The 23,113-nt window shown below is 40.9% G+C and overlaps 1 protein-coding gene across 5 annotated transcripts in view; it reads right to left on the bottom strand.

The window, feature by feature from the left end:
- Positions 1 to 23,113, bottom strand: part of LOC132262166 (nuclear receptor coactivator 2) — a 38,033-nt gene that overhangs the window by 3,087 nt on the left and 11,833 nt on the right. For 3 of the 5 annotated variants that reach the window (XM_059761319.1, XM_059761321.1, XM_059761320.1), the window contains exons 2-13: positions 20,387 to 20,508; positions 5,870 to 6,323; positions 4,068 to 5,807; positions 3,861 to 4,007; positions 3,714 to 3,797; positions 3,168 to 3,671; positions 2,907 to 3,102; positions 2,397 to 2,840; positions 2,117 to 2,305; positions 1,762 to 2,054; positions 1,441 to 1,696; positions 1,169 to 1,279 (exon numbers count right to left, since the gene is read on the bottom strand). In XM_059761319.1, coding sequence (XP_059617302.1) covers positions 1,169 to 1,279; positions 1,441 to 1,696; positions 1,762 to 2,054; positions 2,117 to 2,305; positions 2,397 to 2,840; positions 2,907 to 3,102; positions 3,168 to 3,671; positions 3,714 to 3,797; positions 3,861 to 4,007; positions 4,068 to 5,807; positions 5,870 to 6,323; positions 20,387 to 20,415 — 4,447 coding nt within the window. In that variant the 5' untranslated portion in view covers positions 20,416 to 20,508. The remainder of the gene's footprint in view (positions 1 to 1,168; positions 1,280 to 1,440; positions 1,697 to 1,761; positions 2,055 to 2,116; positions 2,306 to 2,396; positions 2,841 to 2,906; positions 3,103 to 3,167; positions 3,672 to 3,713; positions 3,798 to 3,860; positions 4,008 to 4,067; positions 5,808 to 5,869; positions 6,324 to 20,386; positions 20,509 to 23,113) is intronic. The other 2 variants (XM_059761322.1, XM_059761324.1) reach the window with 2 other exon arrangements.

A 23,113-nucleotide genomic window follows, 5' to 3' on the forward strand; every position in this document is an offset into this window, starting at 1 on the left:
AACCATCGAAGCGTGGCGCTCTTTCGCATCCAACGAACACCACACACCAATGTAGCAGGAATAAGAAGTGACAAGAATATATGTGCACAGAGTTGGGAAACTGGCCGTATTTTCAAAACAAAAAAAAAATCGCTTTGAATATGTAGTTTGCAAATTTGCAGTCCACCCAACTCTGTGCCTGAATAAATATAAATAAATTTAAATAGTGTGAATCCACGCGTGCGATGATGATGATGAATTATTCTGTGACTTCGTTCTCTCTCTCTATCTCGCTCTCTCTCACTCTCTTTCTCTGTACATACTCAAATTAGTCTCTCTCACACAGCTCCACTCATTGCGATATGATGCAACAGACAACACTCACGCACAGATAAAATATGGCATTAATCACAGATTCTCTCTTTTGCTCTATTGTGTGATCCCCCATCAAAGAGTGAGAATATAAGAAGAGATAGACCATTTGCAGAAGAGTCTCTCTGACAATTCAATTCAAGGACTCAAAATTTTGCATGTTCAATTTGTGTAACACATTGTCTGAAGACGCTTTGATTGCTTGTGGTCAAAAATTAAATTATCAGAATCATCATTGATCTATATAGAGTGCAAAATCTTATCCTCATACTTGCTGTACATCGAGATTATTCCCATTTACACGGGAAAATCCCCCACCAACCAAACCCACCGACTGAATACATAAATAAAAATACTATTAAAAATGCTTATGGTGTTCTCCTGTGTGAATATGTGAGATGGATTATAACCAAATATAAAGACACTAACATAGAATCTTATGTTGCAAAAGGCGCGTTACATAAAGTGGGTGCAATTAGGCTCTTTCTTGCTTCACAAATAAGAACAGTAAAATGTATATATGTATGTATATAGTAACAGTAAAAAACATGTAACAATGAGAAAATAAATGCCATATGAAACATATACAAAAAAAAGAAAACAAAAACGAATATCCCGATCACCAAATGATGCACCTGTGTGTGATGCACTTCCTCATATTAACAAAAAAAATGTGATCAAATCTCAAATAGGCACTCTCTCTCTCTTTTCTGCATGTCTTCCCATATGCAAAATTCAAGAGAGATGTGTAATAAAGAGAATAAATTTGATAAAGGAATGATAATGCCACCCGCTTTAGCCTCTTTTAGCGCCTTACCGGACTGTGGGCGGCCATAAAAATCGCCCCCTGAGCCTTGTGCATGTTGCATATTGTTGTAAATCATTCCATATCCCGTGGCATCGGGAGCGCCAAAAGACCTCGGGGATCCTGGAGGAGATGGGACATTCAGTGATAAATATAATTGACAGACAGAGAAGAGAGGGAAACAGCTTTTCATCCCCACATTCACACACTCCTGCCCATACACCATCCGGTCGTCCTGTAAAGCAAAACGGACATCTCGCGGAGCCGCACTCCCTGCCACTCACCTGGTAAATGCTGTGTGGCTTGGGGTACACTGGCCTGCCTCTGCATCCTCAGCTGTTGTTGATTGAACACACCCGCTTGGCCAGGCACTACATTTCCACCCGTTGACGCTCCATAGGGTGTCTGCGTGGGACTCGGCGGCCCAGGGAAGCCCTCAGGGCCAGGGAAGGAGTTCTGGCGACTCACTGGTGTGCCTGGTGAGTTCAGAGATCGCTGCCTTTGCGTTTGAAACTGACGCGAGTTGTAGCCAACAACATTCTGTATGCAAAGCAAATCCATTAGTAAATGTATCACTGCAGTAATATGTATATGAATTGCCTCACCGTGAGTTGAGCATTGAGCATGGGATTCTGCTGTTGCTGCAGTGACAACCTCACATTGGCCTGTTGCTGCTGTTGCTGACTCCATTGCTGCTGTTGCTGCTGGACAGATGTGGCAACAGTTTGTGGCGTCTGCTGCTGATGAATGGCACCTTGGCCGCCAAAAGGTGGCTGTCGCGGTGACAATTGAGCAGTTCCATTCGCTCCAGATCCACCAGAGAATCCTCCCAATTGCTGTTGCTGCTGTGGCGACAGACGTTGTCCATTATTGGCACTAAAGGACGCCTGCTGGTAGCCTAAAAACCACAGAAACAACTTAGAATCCCGTAGTCAATGTTACAGCAAAGATTTCTGATACCTTGATTGGGCTGTGGACTGAACGGTGTCCGTTGGGTAGAATTCTGCTGCTGTGCCTGCATCATTGGCTGTGAAAATCCCGGACTCAATTGAGCATCTGAAACTACACTCGTACTTCTCTGAAGCGACACATTAGGCGCCACAGTGTTGTTCAATAGGGATTCTATATTGGTCATCCCAGGATTTAGACCTGAAAGTACATTTGTGCAATAAGTATGTGAATTCACCGCAAAGTCAAATGATGTAAACGATTTGCCAATATTTTCGAAAAGAACACTCACACAACTGATCAGCTCCTGCTGTCGCATTAACCGGAACAACCATTTGTTGCTTCTGCTGCTGCTGCAACAGCCTCTCGCGCTGTTCCTTCTGCTGCTGCTGCTGCATCAAGCGATGTTGCTGCATCAGCTGAAATCTCGCAGCTGTAATCTGCTGTTGCTGATGGCCTGCTGGCAGCATCTGAGGCATCCTCTGAGAGCGCTGTGAATAGATTGGCGGTGGTGCCGGGAATCCCTGACTCTGCTGATGCGTGGTAACAGAGCCACTGGGTGACGGTCCGGAATGCATAGCAGGATACGCCGGTGGACTGCTGTTGAACACCGTATTGTTCTCAAACTGCATCAGAGACTTCTGAATGGCATTTATCATGAGCTTTTCGTTAAGATCCTGCTGCTGACTCTGGACTGGCGCCGATGTCACCGAGGAGGTGTCTATTGTACTAATAGCTGATGGAGAAAAGACATTTGGTTAAATTCATGGCTATACATTTTGGAGAAAATAGAAGATCTTACCGGTGCCTAGGATATTGTTGAGGTCATTGTCGGGATAGTTTGTATCTGGTACAATGTCTATAACTTCATTTAGAATCTCAGACAACTCCGGATCCCATTCCTGGTGGGGCTGGGATGGAGTTACGGCAGTCGATGTAGCGAATGAACCTGACTCCACCTGAAAATCCTGTGGATGTGATACTGGCGCTTGCATCACCTGCAGAAAACAGTCATGATTAATCTTCCTTTCATTCCTACACACTCACGCAAGCATTAACTCACTTGCTGATTCTTGCTAATATCCTGCTGACTTGGCATTTGGTTGAGGTAGACATCGGAAGGCTTGCGAATTGATGGCGGAGGCGGTCGAACTTGGTTCAACGGTTGTACTATCTGTTTTTGGTTGTTGCTACTTGTGTTATTGTTGCTCATGATGGTATTGTTGTTGGTGAGATGCTGCTGCTGGTTATTTGTCACCCGCGAATTAATACTGGACGGCGTTATATCGGGAATTATCTTCACTTGCATGGCCGTCGAAGGGAGAACCGTTGTTGGAGCTTTCGACGGATTGGCCAGCAGTGATGCCAGCATCTTGTTCTTCTCACGCAGCAGCGATGGCTTCTCCTCCGATCTTTTAGCCGCCCCACCCTCATCTGGCTCATTCGACGAGCGCTTGCGGCCGTAATCGTTGCCTTGGAACCGCAACAGCTGGATCAATTCCTCATTCCCGATCTGCTGATTGCCATGATTGTGCTCCTTTGGCGTGTCCTCCTTCGGATTCAATTTCTGACATTTATTATTGTACAACTTTGTCTCACACTCACTCACCTTCTGTAGCTGCCGCAAGAGCTCACTGGGCACACGATTCCCTCTTGCTTCTGGATCATCTTCATCACTCTTGTCATTGAGAAGCTGTAAGAAATTGCACATCTTACTCAACAAATCTCTCAAGTCAATTCTAAATATTACTCCTACCTGCAGCAGCATGTTATTGTTGTTGCTCTTGCTCTCAGGGACTGGTCTCTGCCGGCCGGGCGGCATCCTTACCGGCCCAGCACCTGTGTTCATCTTTCCATACGCTGGATTCGCCGCATCCTTGTCCTCCTCAGCATTGAGGAGACCCTGGGACGACACAAACTTCAGATGAGTCTCAGGAGGCACTCTTGCCACCTGGCCACTCACCTTCAGTATCCGATTGGTGTTGCGCGTGGCAGCGTCAGTCTCCATGGCACTCGTGCCAGCCGCTCCGATTGGCTGGCCCCGCTTCGTCGTAAGCAAGTTCCTCAGCCTCTCGGAGTCGTGATTCTGACCCGCTTGCTGCTGTGCCATACCATCCATCTGACACTTGTCCTTCTCCTCAAAGCTACCTCCAAAATTGCCGAAATTCCCACTAAAGCTGGCATTCGTGTTGTTGTTCACGCTGCTGCTGTTGTTGTTGTTCTGCGGACTTACCTGACCTCCAGCATTGCCAGCATGGTAAGTCAGCGGTGAGGGACAGATGGGGGCTGCCACAGGGCTGTAAGCCGACACTGACGGTGGCCGAGGAGTGCTTACAGGTGTCACGCTGGCCCTGGAGTCGGGCCGGGTATCCCAGGCCACGCCCACGGCATCCATGTCCAAGATAGTCGAATGGGGTATGTCGAAGTCGATGAGGGATTCCGTGGCGAAGAAATTACTGCAATCTGAGGCGGGTGGACTGGAGAAGGACGTGACGACGCTAGTAGAGCGTGCCGTGGATGCTTGCAGACCACCAACACCACCATTCATCACGCTCGTCATTAGCGGTCCACCCATGCTACTGCTTCCACTATTGCCAGATCCACCAGCAGCAAGGTGAGACGCCAGTCCAGCCACACCGGACCCCATAAGTCCACCCGCTATCTGCGACGTCTCTGCATCTCCATCCATGAGAATCGTGTGCACAGCCATGATGAAATCACTCTCGCCGTGAATAGTGCTCCGGAACATCTTGGACGTTACCTTCACATGGATATAGACATCCGGGCCACCTAGCCTAAGTCGGTAGGCCGAGGAGTACGCCATAGAATTGGTACCCTGTGTGACCTCCTTGAGATGCATTTTCAGCAGATGCTGATCCTGCACGTGACAGAGATCCTGAATTGATCTCAATGGCTCTTTGGCTAGATTCTGGGCGAATGTATCGCGCAGAGTGCTTGCATCGAGATTTATAATCTTCCCACTTGTTTCAATTTTCAGTGTCAATTGCTCGAGATCGCGCTGAGGCAGTGTCGATCCACTCTCCAGTGGCCCATCATCCTCTGGCCTCGTGATCAAGCACAGTACTGACGAGCATTCATCCCCGTCATCCTTCACGGGTGCCGCAATGATTACCACCTCCTCGTACTTATCCATCCGCTGTTGCTTCTGCTCAATAGTCTCTCCAGCCGCCTCTGGATGCTTCACCAGCATCCGTATTCGTGTCTTGATGGACTTCTTGCCAGCCTGATTGCTCGCTGCACTCTGCGCCTGCTGTTGTGGTGACTGTGAGTCCTCCTCTGTGCCACCCCAACCAACCGCGAAGGACATGTTGTTAAGAATGGGACTTAACTTCCCATGATCTCCCGGATGCAGGTACGAATAGATTGACTGTCGACTGAGCTCCGCTCGCGTAAACGTAATCAAGTCCTTTATGTTCTCCGTCACACACTCGATAATACCCTCGGCATTGATCTCCAACAACACCCAGCCCGCCGACGAGATGTAGTGCTCCACGGCCTCAAAATATGCCGATATCTCTGGTGACTGGCCGTTCACTGAGGGTTCCGGCAGTGGTGGTTCTGTGGAGGACACATCACCTTGCTGCACCGGATGAACTGTGCACGAATCAGCACAGTCAGGCGGACATTTGGTACATCTGGACGATGACAGATCGCGACTGCCCTTCTCCAGCAAAGTGCGAAACTGCAAAAAAAGAACAAAGGGTAAGCATAATCAGTTCAATTTTAAACAAAGCCAATACTCACCGTCTTAACCACTTCATTCAGAATGGCCGCCTTGTCGGGCTTGCAAGAGGTCATGTCGCGCTTGTTAATCTGCAGGAACTCGCCCAGTTGCTCGATGTACTCATTCTCAAGCTCACGGCGTCTCTTCTCATTGTTGCACTTGTTGATCTGCGACTGTGGCTTATTCTCCTGCTTCCTGCGGATCTTCTTCGTGGCAGCATTTGTTGGCGGGCACGCCACCGCCGGCGCCACGGCGTTCATTATTTTCGACGACTGCTGCAATGGCGAGTGCTGCTGCGGCGCCCCGTGGTGATGGAGCCCCGCAAGTGCAGCCGTTGTCGCTGGAGACGCCAGCGAAAGTGGAATGACGCCACCCGCGGACGTCGTGGCGACGGAGTGTGACTGAAGATGCGATAATTGGGTGTGGGAATGGGTGACCCACTGATCCGGCAGAGGTAGATCACACGGGCCAAGCCTGCAAGAGAGCCAAAGGAAACACAGCAATTAGAAAGACGAAAAAAATGTGTGGCAACAAGAGAGCTTCTGAGACACTGGCTTTTGTTTCTTATCATCAACACGCGATAACCAGTGATTAATCTCACCACACACGCACCCTTCAAATGATAAAGCACCACCATTTCTGTACACAAATCCTCGCCATTTATTGCCAATTCATCTGAAACATTTTTTTTCTATTCTGGCCTACACATCATTTTTCGTCACAACCAACTTATAAGAGTTGCATAAGAAGGACGCGCCAAATCAGCAAAAATCACTCTCTGTGCAAACAAGCGGCCGACACTGAAAACGAAAGTGGACGAGAAAGTGTGAAGATGAGACTGCTCAAGGTAGATTGAAATTAGAAAGTTTTTCACACGACTTTTTCCATCAAAATCAATTGCCATTGAAACGCATTTGCCAACTTTTCTCCCTCCCAGAGACCAATATCATCAACAGAGGCATATTGAGTGGAAAAGTTGCACATCTAATTGCTATTCACTCGCCATGTTGATTGATGAAAATAATGTACAAGGGGAAAAATTTACATTACATTCTGCACCGGGAATTATGAGTACATGTGAAAATTAATTTTACTTTTTGAGTAAAATTTATTGCCCCATTTTTTGTTTCCATCTGTTCAAACACACACGTGTGCATATATATCTACCAAGCCTATCAAAAAAAAAACAATAAAGTACTCCTCTATAAATAAACTAGTTTTAAATTCAAAAATATTTTAAATCAATATTGCGTTTTTTTTTTTTTTTTGCAAACATTTACCCTCAATACATTAATTAGAAATATTATCAATTAAAACATATTATTTATGAGAATTTATATTAAAAAAAAAACTATTACAATATATCAAAATAACATACTATAAAGGTCGAAGAAACTTTGAAAATTTTGAAAACTATACTATTAAATATTTTATTCTTCATTATGAAGAAAATATCCATAAATTTATTTCATGATAACCATCTCATAATTGAAGAATTTTCTGTAAATCTATTGTTTCCATAAAGTCACACAGTGTCTCTGTGACCATCTGAAAGTCTTTTTCTCTGTTCATTGTCCTATCAATCGGGATTCCTCGGCAGCCTGTGGAAAAGTTCCTCAGGCAAATTTTCCATTGTCCTGCTTGGGAAAATCCCCACAAAATATTTCCACGCCTGCCAGCGAGGGCGTCAATTACAGAGGATTTGTCGCGCAAATAGACAAACAATTATCGCGCCACCCCACTTTGCAGGGCCTGCGACCGGTGTGGCAAGTCTGGGGGCGCCAGACTGTTGCTATAACGACAAAGAAACCTAGCATCTTCCTTCTGATCTCAATGTGTTTTCACTTCCACGTGCGAAGGCGAACCGGCGACCAAATTGCCGCTCTCTGCGACTGCATAATAATGCAAGTGTTACGTAGCTCGTGTTTGTATCATTTCGATTGAAACTGAGTGCGCGAATTCACCTATACCGCGACGCCACAAAACGGTGTCAGTAGGTCAGAGTCGTGTTCATTTGGTTGCGGATCTGGAGTAAGGCCAATAATATACCAACAATTTTGTGTTCAGCATCTTCTGAATCACCATCGAGCGCCTCACACTCACACATACTTTCGGTGCTCATCCATCTCAATAGCGAAGCGAACGTGAAAAATTCTAGACAAATTTTCCACCTGTCCTTACGTGCAAATTTTCCACCCAGATATTTCGCACAAAGTTAAGTGAAGAACAGGAGAGAATACAAAAGGCACAAGCACACACCTAAGCACCGTGCCATTCCCGCAATTGCGTATTTTATTGTCCTACTCCTCCCACTCGAACTCAGCGATAAATTTCGATATGGCAAGAGTGAGAGAGAGAGAGAGAAAATTATTGTTATTATTGAAGGGGAGAAGCGTAGGAAGGCAACAAATGTGACATCTCACAAGTCTCAGAAACACATCACATACAGCATCTTTCTCCCCAGCTCCACAGAATGAAATACACTCAAATTATATTTAATCATTCCGAATGATGAATCCCACAGATTTTCTCTCAATCTGAAGATCCAACAGTGAGTGGTCAAAATATCTGATCAAATGACTCGAAATCACTCTATAAGTAGAAGCAACACTTTGCCCATAACTCATTCATTCCTTCTCTAATCAATAAAACAACAACAGAAAATCATTAAGGAATTGTTGAAAATCAGTCAGAAGCAACAAACCAAGTGATTTCCCTCACGAGACCTTCAAATAATAAATACATTTAATTCACGCTTCAGAATTCAATGGGCGCCCGAAGAAAGACATTTTGCAGATAAAATGTACTTCGCATGTTATCCTTTTTTGTACAACACAACCAAGGCATTGATGGGTCATTAAGCACAGCAACAATTGTGATGTTCACAATGTGCAAACTTCAAGACGTCCCCAAGAGACTGACTTCCGACAAAGATGTCTACCGAAATGAGGGTGGAAAATCCCATGGGTTGAAAAATTCAACAAGAATTTGCCTTACGAAAAGAGAAAAAGAAATTAATGTTTTTTCAAGGGATACAGGGTGGAATATATACACAATGGGACCTTATTGAACACACTGACTATTTGCACACTTTATATGAGTGTTAAATAAACTAATACTTTTCAAAATATTTAGTCTAAACGATATTAGTAAACTTTTCGGACAAAATTAGTCACTATATTAATTTCACAATTTCATATTTTCTTTAGTTCTGTCACTAATTTGTCATTAACACTTGAAATCCAAAAAATAATATCATATCACAAAGTCACTTGATTATATTTGTGATATAGTACAATATCTCTGTGCTGAATCTAATCTTTATCATGTATTTTTCCTCTTCTTTTATGAGTGAATTTCAGTGAATTGTGTAATTCGATGTTTTGAGATTAGGATCTTGAAATTTTTCTTTGTTAGTCTCGCACACCGTTTTTTCCCACGTTTGTGCCGTCTTAGAAGTATGTGTTATGCTGAAACTCTAGTTAGTGATTGTGTGTAGTAAAGGAAAAAAGCAACTAATTTGCTAAAACGGGCGCGCAAAAAAGAACAGTGTAATTCATCAATAAATGAATGTTTTTTAGGGAAGGCGCAAAAGGGTGGGGATATAAAATAGAGACTCCTCTGTTCAACAACAGTTAAATTACTATTCCACTTGCTTACCATTCATTATGTAACCGAGACTCGTGTGTAGGTAAAAGATAATAGAAAGAGAAATAATTATGTATGGAAATTTTGCGTAGTTTTCCTCATGTTTTCGTCTTTATGCCTGTCTTCTCTCCGCCTTGTGTTGTGCCTCTCAAAACGGTGACTAGACACTTGAACTCAAGGAGGGAATATCTGGGCAATCTTACGTCTGGAAAACGTATTTTACAAATATTTACTGATTCTCTAAATATAACGACTTTTATTAAAAATCGTGCTCAGTTCTTAATTTATTCTCATTGTTGCAACTCTTCTTGAGCCGCTATATTCCTCTTTCTTGAACTACATGCCATCGAGCAACAAATCTTTAAGATTATGGCAATTTAACAGTACATCAGACGTTTTTCTTACGTCTTTTTCAAGAAATCTCTTTTTTCTTACAGACCACTTCCACTCAATTGTAAGATAGAAACAAGTTCCCCAAAGCACACAGCACAGACACCTAAAACTCGTACGACTTTGCAAGAATGGAAATTCTTTTATGAAGCAATTGTCAAAGAATTTGTTCTCGCCAGCTGAAGCTTTGTCTACCACATATTTTTGCATTTTGAGACCCAATGCCAGTTGAAAAAGGCAATTATCCATCCACACTAAGTACAATTTCACCGAGTCAACAATATTCTGTAGTATTCTCTATGCCTTATCGAGTCTGATTTCACACACAGTTCAGCAGAAACGAAATTACACATCAGTCTTTTTCGGCCAGAGAAACAATTATATACTTCTTCACTCGCCTTTTCTTTACATTTTTGCCCAATTTGGTTGTTGAAGAAATAAAAAAAATGTGCTGAGATAAAAAATGCATAAAACAGAGGAAAAAAAATAATTGGGTCACGGATGAAATCAATGTGGGTCATAGAATAGATTTTATTTTAACATTTTCAGACTGGCGTAACTCTTTTTTATCGTTTTCTGCCTCTCATTCGAATTTTATGCAATTCTCTGTTATTTTTTGATGAATGTGCTAAAGGATTGCTTGCGTAGCCAGCAAGGTAATGACGGACTTCAGAGGAATCCCTCAAGAAGCACCATAAAACAATAATAATAACAACTTTCTTCTCACCACCTTGCAATTATCAGGTGAATCGACAGAGAAAGCATTCAGCGCAGTATAAAGCTTAAATTGATGAAATCGTGATGCAGAGCAAAAATATTCGCGATTCACGTTCACTTTTAAGGTCTCGGTTTCATGATTGAATCACCATTTGGTCATGCAGCTCATATGGAAAACGTTCGATGGAGAAAAAGACGAGACATACATAAGGAAGACAAAGAGCGAAAAAATATACAGCTAACTTCAAGTTCGTTACATAAAATTACACCACACAGAGACAATTAATTTGATTGAAATCGCTTTCATATTACATCTATGTCTATACAACAATATAACCCCGCGTTAATCGATTCGTGCTTTTTTGCAGTACCTTCTCTGTCTTTCACTCCTAATTTTGTGCTGAAATCTACAAGGAATGTCACTCCTTTCTCGTTCAAAGGCTGTTTTATTTTACTTTATCATCTTGTTCAATTGAAATTATTACGAATTTTTGGCTAATCGTGAAGAAAGAAAAGGAAAAAGTTAAAGAAAATATATCGAAAACATGTGCAAACTTCCCATTGAAAAAGTTTCTTTAGGCTCCAATGAATATCCTTCCTTTGAAATAAATCTCCTCCAAAGTGTGCAATAAATTTCGCCCCAAAGTAACAACTAATAGCAAAAATGTCTCATCACATCAACCTTCAGAGAGAAGCATAATGAGATCACACAAATTTCTGCTGACGAAGAACGAAAACAGCCACGAAACTCCCACCTAGATTGAGCGCGAGCCTCAGAAAAAAAAAGTAGATGAAGGAAAATTGAAAATTCTGTCAACCTTGAAAGAAGAGAAGAAGACTCGAAAGAAGCACACAATCATGTGTCTTTTTATATCAAATCTAACATTCTTTCACATTTCATCTCCACACAAGGCAGAAAAGAAACTGTACGGCAAGAGATTGATACTGAAGATTTCAAATTTAGCACTGATTCTCCCTCTCTCCTTCTCTGTATATCATTTTCAATCATCAAGCTTTTGATGACAGAAAAAGAAAATTCCGTGGAAAAATAGCATTACAAAAGTGTAGGAGTTTTATTTTTGCTTGCAATTGAAAACAACCACTCGTCACATAGATTGTGAGATGCCGTAAAAATGTAAAAGCTATTGTGCAAATTAATCAAACGAATTGTTGAATAGACGCCACCGAAAAACGAGTCACCATGAATATAAATTGTTCTATTAAATTTGTATGTTTTCTACATTTTTTATTTACCATCTATTCGCGGTCAAAATGGAAGCGCGCGACTGACACTTTTTTCTGCCACTTTCATGTCGCAAATTATTGGGGAAGGGAAAATAGAAAAATAAGACACGCAAAAATCAACATGTAAAAGCATTCTCTTAGAAGAGAGAAAACAGACAGAGAGACAGAGAGAGTATTTCTCACCCCGAAATCATTATTTACAGATGAACATAATTGCAATCAAATTGTTGATTCAACATCAACACTTCTCAAATCATGCGATAAATTTTCAAGGTACAGCTTCCACAAAGCTACCATTTACTTGTCCGCCCCCAGACGCCCATCAGGCGGAAAATTGTCATGGAAATGACTCAATCAAGACGCTACGTTTATATTTAGTGTAAAATATATTTATCATTCTGTCGGTAATGAGAAATTCACATTGTTCATTGTATGATTTATTTGAGGAATTTAACACACAGTTAGAAATACTGGGATTTATATAGACACTCTTCGCACAAAGTTGTTCATTTTATATAAGAAATAGACATTTTTCTCTAACTAAATGTAATTTATGTTTCTACTAGACTTTTTTTTTATATCTGATTACATACTTATTGATCTGATTTTTTATCTATGAAAGTAACTAATGTATAGTGGTTTGCACTTAACCCGATTTTCCACAAAACCCGGCTATGTTAAAGACTACCAAATATTTGCCTCTTCCATATAGATACTATAAAAATATTGTGCCGCCAGTAAAATCCATTTACGCTGACTTTTCATCAACAAAGTCAACATATCTCATTACCAGTGAGAAAACAGTTTGCTTTTTGCCATTTCATGTGAAAAAAGAATAGTACGTTGCAGAAAATGCAGTAGGAAATATGCATCATAAGCATATGCCCGTTTCACATCTTCAACATTGCCCCACGTCACAAACTCACCTGTTTAAATAAAAATAGAAAATGCGAGCAAAAATAGTAAGAAGAGAGTGAAAAGTGATGACGTGACGCCTCTTTGTTACAGTATTTCGCAAAATTTCCGCATATGACTAAAAATACAGACACTGTGTCACCTCATGCTGAAAGTTGGAACAGGGTTTTCTTGTCTATCGAGACTTTATCGGCATTTCTCTCTGCTTTTTTGCCAAATTTTTGCCTCGAGGTTTCTCAGTGGCACAAACGTAATTGAATTTCCTGGTAATTTCAGCGACACCGCCATGAAAAATTGTGTATAAGCACGACTAAAAGTGCTTGAAGTTGGGCATAATAAATTGAAACTTGTGTTACAATTTTATTGATCGCAAGCTTCAAAAGCTCACACCCCTACTGCAAGGTCATGGTTTTCTCTTCAAGCTTTGACACTCTCTCTCTCTCCCTCTCACTTGCTCTCAGAGAAAACTGATTTTACCAAAAATCTCACCCTCTCTGTCTCTCCTTCCCTCACAATGCATATTCCATAAGTGCGCGTCTTTCCTTATCACAAAACATTTTCTCTCGGCTTTTTCTCATCTCGGAAATATAGTTTCGTGTTTTGGGTTTATGTAAAAAAAAGTGTACATGTTTCTCTCTTTCGGGTACTAAACTCGCGCACAAAATTCTCTCTCGAATCTTCCAACAGACACACACACAAACTACCTCAGAGTATAAAAATTCACACGAATTTTGTGCGACAACCCCCGAATGTGACTGTATTTATTTGTGACGGTCAGTAAACTTTAACCTTACTGTCGAACTGCGTTTGGGGGTGAAGGAACGAGCTTGGGCGCGTGTGTGTATTTTGGTGGAAAAAAAACAGGCACCGCGAAGAGGCACTCTCAAGTGAGTGAGATAAACCGATTGATATCAGTAGATAAGACCGAAAGTGAGCCTGATATAGGCAGACAAGGCACCGCTATGGAACTTTCCGGCTAGATTCTCAAGTCTAGCTCACTGGAGCCAGAAACGGCATCACATTTCTTAAATTTGGAGTTTGAGAAGCAGATGAAGAAATTTCTCTGTCCCTCCACTGCTCAATCGTGCGCCCAATAAAACACATAATAAATGGATAAAGATTGCAATTTGTGAAAACGCAACGACGCCATTCTGCATAAATATCGCATTTGTTTAAATAGTTTATGCCAATCTATCACTTTTATGACTGTCTTGTCGACATTAATGTCCCTCGTTATCTCTTGCGATCGGCCATAGGCACACAGACACAGAGAGGCACCCTCCCCAGTGCCAACAGACTACCCAGACTTGTCATCCAGGCCAGGAGAGGCTCCGCAACATCATATCCAATGACGCTGTAAATTAATTAAATTGTCGCCTTTTTAACACAAACAACTCTTGCCATTCAAGAGTACTTCTTCGCCTCTCTTGGCCAAACAATCCCATTCAATTTACTCGAGTTTCCTTGGCATTGCTTTGTTTACTTGCAAAATACTTGATGATAAAAAGCAGAATACAGTGTATGGTAAATTCTCACGTGACAACTCGTCTTTGGCATAGTTTGGGAAATATCGGTTAATCGGGATAACCTTAAGCAATATAATAAACATTTATCATTATAAGCATTGTGACAGATTCGATTTTGAGCTAAATACAAGTAGAGACAACTCGACTTTATATCTATTGTGTAGGACTTTCTGTTTTTTTTTCTTCTTCTTTTAGTCAGATGCAAAATATGAAAACCAAAGTTTTGTTTATGAATTCGCACAAACTCTTCATTTCTTGCTCATCCTAAGAATGAAGAATTAGTAGAGAAATGTGATTCATGCACTGAAGATACAGTTTGAGTTAATCTGTTAGATTACACAAACTTCTACTTACATGCAGAAACTCATGTTAGTCGTGAATTGTATCCTGTTGGTACTTTCTTAGACCACGTCCGGTCACTTTTTGATACATTGAATTATTATTTTCGGGTTGGGAAATAGAGAACCACTCTTCTCCGCTGATAGAATAAAAATAGTCTCAGAAAACTTCAGCAGTCCACAAAGAGTTCAATAAAATCTAACCATTCCACAAAATACACAATTTCCAGCTCAAATGAGTCCCAGTGATGGACATTCAATTTGAGAAAATCGGATGGCACAATCAACAGAGGAAAAATTATGGCGTCTCTAACTTTTCCATTGTACCACATTCAACTTTATATTGTGCACATTAGCACAGTATTGAGGAGAACTTCCATATTCCTGACCTACACAATTCCTTCATCCACATAAGGTTTTACTTCAGTCCTCCCTCATTCACTATCACTCTCCACCGAGTCTGCCTCTTCGTATTAAAGTGAAAAAACACATTTTTCACTTTCTGTTTTACAATATAAAGTGAAGAAAAAAGGCGAACAACTACACACATGGTTTGCTATCATGAATGCCGCAGAGAAATATTACATTGGGACTGTCTTAAAAGATACTCAAGTGAGATTTGAAGCTCTCGTTTTCTTCATCTTATTCACTTTTTTTCTTTAACACGAGATACACTACACAGCTCGCCAAGCACTCACACTTGCACCAAACGGTGCGACATGAAAAATCAATTGTGATCCTCCAGTGGCCAAAAATGCGTCCACAGACAATAAATTTCCAAGTGAAACTCCCGAGAAAATTCTGCCTGAGCCTTCGATAGACGCACACGTGTTTGCCCAGAGAGTGAGAGAGAGAGAGAAGCGAGAGAAAATTGCCTCAAGTTCAATGTTCTATTGACGGAGCTTTTTTGCGCCTCTCTCTCCTGACTCACATGAACGGGAAAGGCATGAAAATCAATTGCCCATCGCCAGTATTGGTGAGAAAAGTCCACAGTGACACAATGAAAACCCCCTGACCGTCCCACCCGCGCCATTCAGAGGACAAAAGAGACCCAAACATTTAAGTCATTGACCCTTTCTCACTAAATGAATGGACTCTTCACTAATTCCACCCCCTTTCGATCTCAAATACAACCAAGTGAAGGAAATTTTCGGAAGGAAAAATACTGACAAATCAGGAAAGAGTGTTTGGTTAGTCGAGAAGCAGCAGCATCACCACAGTGAAGAGGAAAAAATCAATACAAAAGAGAGAATGTGAATGGAAAAAAAATCAACCGAGAAATTGTGGCGCACGTTTGTGAAAATGCACAATTGGGAATTTAATTTAATGGGGAAAAATTCCTTCCGTCGCCACACGACAAATAATTAAATTTTCCAACGCCACCCACAACATAAGCCACCCCCGTGGTGACCCATTGGAATGCCTTATGAGGGGGTTGAAAAAATGCAAAATAATTGTGAAATCATCTCGCAATTTCTTTATCTACACAACCATTGGGAAAATTTTGCATTCTATCACATCACAATAACGCAATTCAAGTGAGCTTTTCGCTGCCACCCAGCAACATCACACAGTTTTCTCCCCGGCACTGTTTACGTTCTATCACGCAAGCGTCACCATTGGAGGGTGTTTCTATGGAGAAAAAGCTCTCCGTGAGCTTCTCACGCCTCGCAAAGCCCTCCTTCATCGAAAACACCCCCATTTACAGTGTAAACGAAAGAGACAACCACACACTCATATCCTTGAGATCAAAAGTGTATCACTTTCAAATGGAATTTCCTTGAGGAATGACCGTAAAAATTCAATTTCACAAAAAAAAAAAAAATCTGGCATCAAAATCGAATGTGTGGACAACCTTATCAGGTACTCTAAGCACCACAGTCCCCCACTTGTTAGCTCAGCTCACATTGACAGGCATATATTCGGAAGCGTGGTGAGATAATTTAGCGGTTTTTGAATAAAACACACATAAGCCAAATGATAATTTTCATAGCGGTTTCACAACTTAAAGCCACTCTGCGTGGACTGAGGAAAAAACAGACGCTCTTTTTACTCTTCTCCGCTGAATACGTCAGTAGAGAATCATGCAATTGTCCATGTCACATGTTATTTGCAAAAAGAAGCACCGTCTAATGAATATTTTTGTACATCAACAGTGATTGTTTCAGTGAGCAAAAGTTCTAAAGCAGTCTCTCAACACTTGTGGAAATTAGATATTTTTATAGTTGAATTATACTGCTAATTTACATTTCTTGATAAATCTCTCTTTAAATAATAATTATTCATAATGTTTAACTCAACCCTATATACTAGATGAAACGTCCAGTTACTCCTTCCAAAACGATAACCATTTATCACAGATATAAAGAATGAGAGTATAATTTTTTGGCGTTTCATTATAGAGATTGAAAATTTGATTTCCTTCGCGGATTACGACTACAGATTAATAAAAAACAGAAAATGTTGATTAAGTAATGTCTTTTTTTTCGAATAAAACAACGAAATAAAATTTTTTTTTTGAAATAGAAGTTTAGTGAATATAAGTATGAATATTTCTATGATTTGTAAGTGTGGTGATCGATAAATAGTTTTCCTTTTACCATAACGAGACACTCTATAATGACAATATTTTCACCATTTTTGGCCACATTGAATCCCCACATATGATTAATGTACAGATGATTGAATAATCTCACGATTTCCATGAGTATAGTCAATGAAATCGCCCCTGAGAGGAACTTTCTCGTGACATTTTTGCCAAGTGCAAGATAAAAATCAAGAAACATGACCAGTCACAGGGAGTGACGAATAGAGATACTCAAGTGATGGAGAGATCACCCCATTTTGTGGGGCATTGTGGAATCTCTCCACAGCATTCATGGCGCAAAACGAAAAAATGGATGGCCAAACAGGATGAGGCGAAGAATGGGATGTGCTGAGAAGATAGAATTGAGTGAAAAATAGTATGGTATGCCTCTGTGATGCTGCTGTCCCCCAAAAATGCTGTTCACATTCGACGCGGAATTTACATGAGTGTGTGGTGTGGAGAGAGCAAAACAGATGCGACGATACTTTAATGCCAAATGTGACGTCACCACTTGCTATCAATCCCCACTTCTGAAAGCACACGACAGAGACAGTGCAGAGGCTGTGCGCGTGTGTGACTGAGATGGCGCGTAGGTTTCGGGGACGCCGTGACAATCGTGTGGAAGCCAAGAGAATCGACCAAGTAAAAGCTCTCGATCAATATTTATAAAGTTGCGCGACGCCGACACAACACGGCATTCGCCCCCCACGTCTCCTGTGGAGCCCCAGCATCCACATTGACACCATCTCAGGCGCGTCATCTCGCTCAATCGCGCGCCACGTGATATGCGCCAGAGAGAGACAGGCAGTGCTCACAGGCCTCCATGAAAAATAAAAACACACACAGCGCCAAAAACAGAAATGTATGGATTTATTCATGGTGTGTCCCCGCTTCTGTTGCCTTAACAGTACCCCCACCCCCGCCGTCTCCCGCTCCATTCGCGTAGCTCAGTTGAAAAGTTGCTTGGGATTTGTTAATAATATCACTTACACAATACTTGAGTTTTGTACTGCCATTGAATGAATTGTTGTGGAGTAATAAAAATGCACACAGCACAAAAAATATACTGTACTTGTGGGAGAAACGGTTGTGTATACGTAAAAAAAATCAGTCTTCTTAAGAGGGACACGTGGTGAAGGAGCCTGAGAACCTGTCTCAAAATTCGTCACTCAAATCATACTTGAAGAGATTTGTTTGCTATTTTACCTCGAAATAAGGCCCTTAAGTTCGAAATGATCTTGATGACATTCAATGAAAATGTTCCACTGTTAGCGCAAATAACCATCACAATTCTAACTGAAACGAAATAACCCTTCCAATATAAATACCAATGCTTCAATTTGCCTTAAATGTCGATTAAAAACTTGTGAATTCAATTTTATCCCCTCGTGATCTTTTGTTCATTCATAAATCTCATGCCAACACGAAAAATGATCTTACACAATATTATATGCCTTCTTTAAAAGAGAAAATGAGAAATTGTCTCTTGTTGCATCACGAAAAATCCCCCACGGCTCGTTATACTCCACACCACACACAACATCCCAATCCTCATCCTTGTTTATCCTTTCTCACACACAATCCTCGGCATTAAGAGAATGTCACATTTCTCGTGAATCGTCACGATTTCGGAGGGGCTTTGTTTTTCCTCCACACCCACGGATTAATTTACCTTTTTGTCGCCGTGAGTTGAACACTCACACACAATTCTCGAGCTCATGGAAAAGTCATTTCAGTGAGAGTACTTACAAATGAGTAAAACTACACGACATTAAGTAAAAGTACGCAATCGAAGGCGCTTCAAATATTGCAAGTATGTATCTAATCTCGCACACTTTTCAAATATTCCTGCAGCTCTTATCTTTTAATCAGCTGGAATTTCTTATTCAGGTTCAGCACACTTCAACACTCCTTCAGAAATATTAATGGCAAAATAGGAAAACAGAATGAAAGTGTGTGCGGTAAATTTGGTTATCAAAAGGTTCTTGATTGTGAAAATATTAATGCGGAGAAAACTTCAAAAATCAGATCTGAATACAACGTGCGCCTAATTTCAGACTGATCCCGAAGATTAAACCGTTTTGTTGGTTCCTTTTCTTCATTCCAAAAATCCAATGAAATTTTCTCCTTCCATCTCACTGTTCAATCTCTGCCCTCTCGCTCATCACACAGAAAGTGCATTTGAAACTGCATTCAGTCACGCAAATAGATTCACTCAGTGCGTCACTCACCATGAAAATTGCACATACATATATACAAACACTGTGTGGAAACTCTCCAAGCTCACTATCTATGATCCACATAATTGTATTTTTCATTTCAAACTCAACCATCTTTCTTTCTTCCATACACGCATAATTAGAGTTGAGATGAAAAATAAAATGAGAGAAAAACAACAATATCAAGTGTGAGGAGAATGCATCGTGAAAAATTCACTCCACGCCTCAAGATCGCGAAAAAGTGAGTGAAAAAAAGAAATTTCACATGAGAAAGTGTCTCAATACATGCAACATGATGCAATTTACTGTCACGAGAGACGAGTAGAAAAAATAGTGAAACAGCAAAAATTATATCTACTTAAGCCTCATGTGAAACAGTGTTATCTCCAGACGTCACCGAAAGAAACTTCTATATTGTTCCTTTCCATGTTTTGTGATAGTGATTTTTTGCACATTGAAATTTCTCACCGATCTTCTTTCTCAAAATCATACATTTTAACCCTCAGAAATTTTCATCTCAGACAGCAGCAAATATCTTGATCCATATTAAGTTGCACCCTTTAATTCTTATGCAAATTTTCAGACCAAATTTGCACATGAATCCTCCGTATGAGACCGCCCTAATTTTGCATGAGAAAAACCATCTCAAGACACCGTAATGCCGCTGTTAGAAAGGATATGACCGAAGGAACAATATCTGATTAATCGATTAAAGATGAGAGAGAGAAATCCTTTTTAACGTTTACACCAATTGATTTAAGAAACAGTTTATCATGATAAACTCGACCATAAGACTCAGAATTTAATCTCAAGCAATACAGGTGAATTATATTTGAGGTGCTTCATCACATAAGGGCAAACAAGAAATTTTCTGAAGCTACTCTTCAGTGCTTCTCTTTATCAAAAATATTATTAACCAATCAAGTCAATTATCAAATAATTGTGAACTTACCCTGCATTTTCTGCTGCCGCAATTGACATGTGGGGTTCATCTGTTAGCTGCACGGGTGATGGACCCTGCGAAGGCGCTGGTGGAGCTGAAGGACGCTCCGTGGTCGCTGTAACGCCAGCCACCTGAAACAAAATAGCAGAGAGAGAGTGGTATTAGGCATTGTCGCGCTGTTTCTTCCATTTTCTATCGATCGTTAGACGCGTAGCGCAGAAAGCGCCCAAATTCGATCATTCTAATCAGCCTTTAAAGCTGAAAAAGATAAGCTTCATGGCCTCTCCTTCTTGCCCACGAAATCGCCGCTGTGAGATGAAGAACACAAGATAGATGTCTAACGAAAAACCACACACAGAATCATCATTCGTCAAACCGGTCTCAACCGTAGCGGTTCCAGAAATTGCATCTGTCTCGAGAATCTCACATAGCCTCTTCGCGGTACCCCAAGCAAGAGACCCATTTATTGGCCCGTGGGCTCATGGATGAAAAATTATAGGTCACTCTCGTGGCCACGACGCGCTCCCGCGGAATTTCTCCAGGTGATTTCTTCACTTTCATGGCTCGATTTTATGCTAATTCTCCAGAGCTATTTTAACACGTCGACGCCCACCTCGAGTCATGTTCGCCGTTATCTCACAAATTACTTTAGATCTCTATCCATTTCATATGCATATCTAGAGGAATCTTTTACATTTCTCACAACTGCCTCCATACATTTCTCCAGATTATCTCTCCACGCTGAGATTTTATATCATTTTAATCGCGACAGAGAGGCGCTCATCACCGTTAATGCTTGGACAACCTATCCCTGTATTAGATAGCAAATCATCTATGAATTTACAATTATCATAAAAGATAAACTTTTAAAAGTTAATCAAAAATTCTGTTAAGCATTTTTGCAGTGTTTAAACTTTGCTTCATTTACTTTTTTCCTTCGCTCCTGCCAATCCTTATTCCCCCAAATATTCTTCTGACATTTAATAAAGAGGAATTAAAAATAATTATGTACATGTTGACTTTAATGTGACTATAATTGGGTAACTTTATTGGTCACTCATCTTTTCGCCTCGTTTAACATTTACCATCAATCTTTTATAGTCATTCACAATTTTCTTAGACTGACTTTCATGGTGAATCACATTCAAAATTCTATCAATATCCTTCTTCTACACTTGTCAATCTTAATTGCAAATGACTTCTATCTCCTTTAAAACACTTTGCCTGTTTTCCTCCTCGGCATTTTGGCCGAAACATTTGCAATAGCATTAAAAGAACGTCCAACAGACACTATATTTCGCTAATGATGAAAATTAGAATTAAGTCTCTCTCACACATTCAGATGAAATTATTAGTTGAAAAGGTAGTTAAGTGCATGTCATCCTTATTTCTCTACAGCGGCGCTCACTGAGCGCGAGCGAGATGGCCGGACTGGCAAAAATAGACAATGTTTTTTTCCAATGCTCCATCCCCCCATCTCATTCTCCCATTCGCTATCTTCACTGCCTGCTTTTTTTCTCTAAATAATATTTTAGACTTTTATATTTTTAATTGACTCTAGCATATCTCCCATTAATTCATAGTCTCTAATTGGATTGCGTGGCTCCGTGGCTTTGTGTTGTATTTCATACATATGAATCTAATTATTTTTTCTCCTTCTCTCTCTCTCCCTCTCGCTTGCTCCATCTTACTCACACTCCTCATCGCGACCAAACAACTTGTAAGGTATCCAGGCATTCCCTCTCATTCGCACCAATTCCTTTCCCGATTCTTTCGCGCTTCTAATACGTTAGTCATAATCGCAAACAAACAACACCGAACAACCGAGGTGTACAGCATACCATCAATATCTCGGCTCTTCCTCTGCTTCCCCGTCAATTTTCCGTCTATCTCGTCTCCCGCCCTCCCAACTGTTCGTGTGAGGTGCCACAAGAATAATCACAGTGCCTCGCCTCTAAGAAAAAGCTCTAGAGCTCGCGCGAGAGAATTGTAAAGTAACTAGTTTGTTTCCAGAAGTTACACACTCATTATGTAATTTAGCGTCTTGCTGAATTAGCCTTTTCCTTCTCTCACCCAGCATTATGCTCTCATGCTGACACCCAAATCCAGCTCCACACTCGCGCATAATATTATGTCCATTTTATTTGCAAATCGTACCAATTTGTCAAACTTCTTTTTTATTCTGCCACCTCTTCTACAATTCCAACCGCCTTTTGCCTCGCACTCGCATGGCCATCCGAAAAAATAGGCCCCACTTGGAGGCCTCTCACCCGATATGCTGGGGGGAGGGGAAAAGCCCAATGGAAAAGCGACACAGCTGAAAAGTATAAAATGGAAATTTATGGAAATGGAAGTGTAGCTAATGTACCTCATCCTCCATTTCTGAGCGATCAAAATTTCAACGAAAAACCACAACCTTGTGGAAACTTTCAATTAGAATCGCTAACGGTTTTGAGAGTATTTTCAGATAAATTTACTGGACACCCTTTTGCTATTCCCTTGTCAAAGATGGATTGCACAGTTTCTTTTTCTTTATGTTTTGCATTTCTATTATTTTGTATGCATTAATCATTCTCAATTCCGATCTGTCTCACAACCATTGATTGCATTGTAGATAAGAGTTTATCGGATTCGCTCAAAAACCTAACAACTTTGTTCAACTTCCTCCCTATCAGGACGTGTGAGCTAGACCTAATTTAGCATTTCTCTACCGCAACGCAATCTAAAATAGTCGGA

This window comes from Phlebotomus argentipes, unplaced genomic scaffold (genome assembly GCF_947086385.1).
Source record: "Phlebotomus argentipes unplaced genomic scaffold, Phlebotomus argentipes genome assembly contig_15, whole genome shotgun sequence".
NCBI lineage: Eukaryota > Metazoa > Arthropoda > Insecta > Diptera > Psychodidae > Phlebotomus > Phlebotomus argentipes.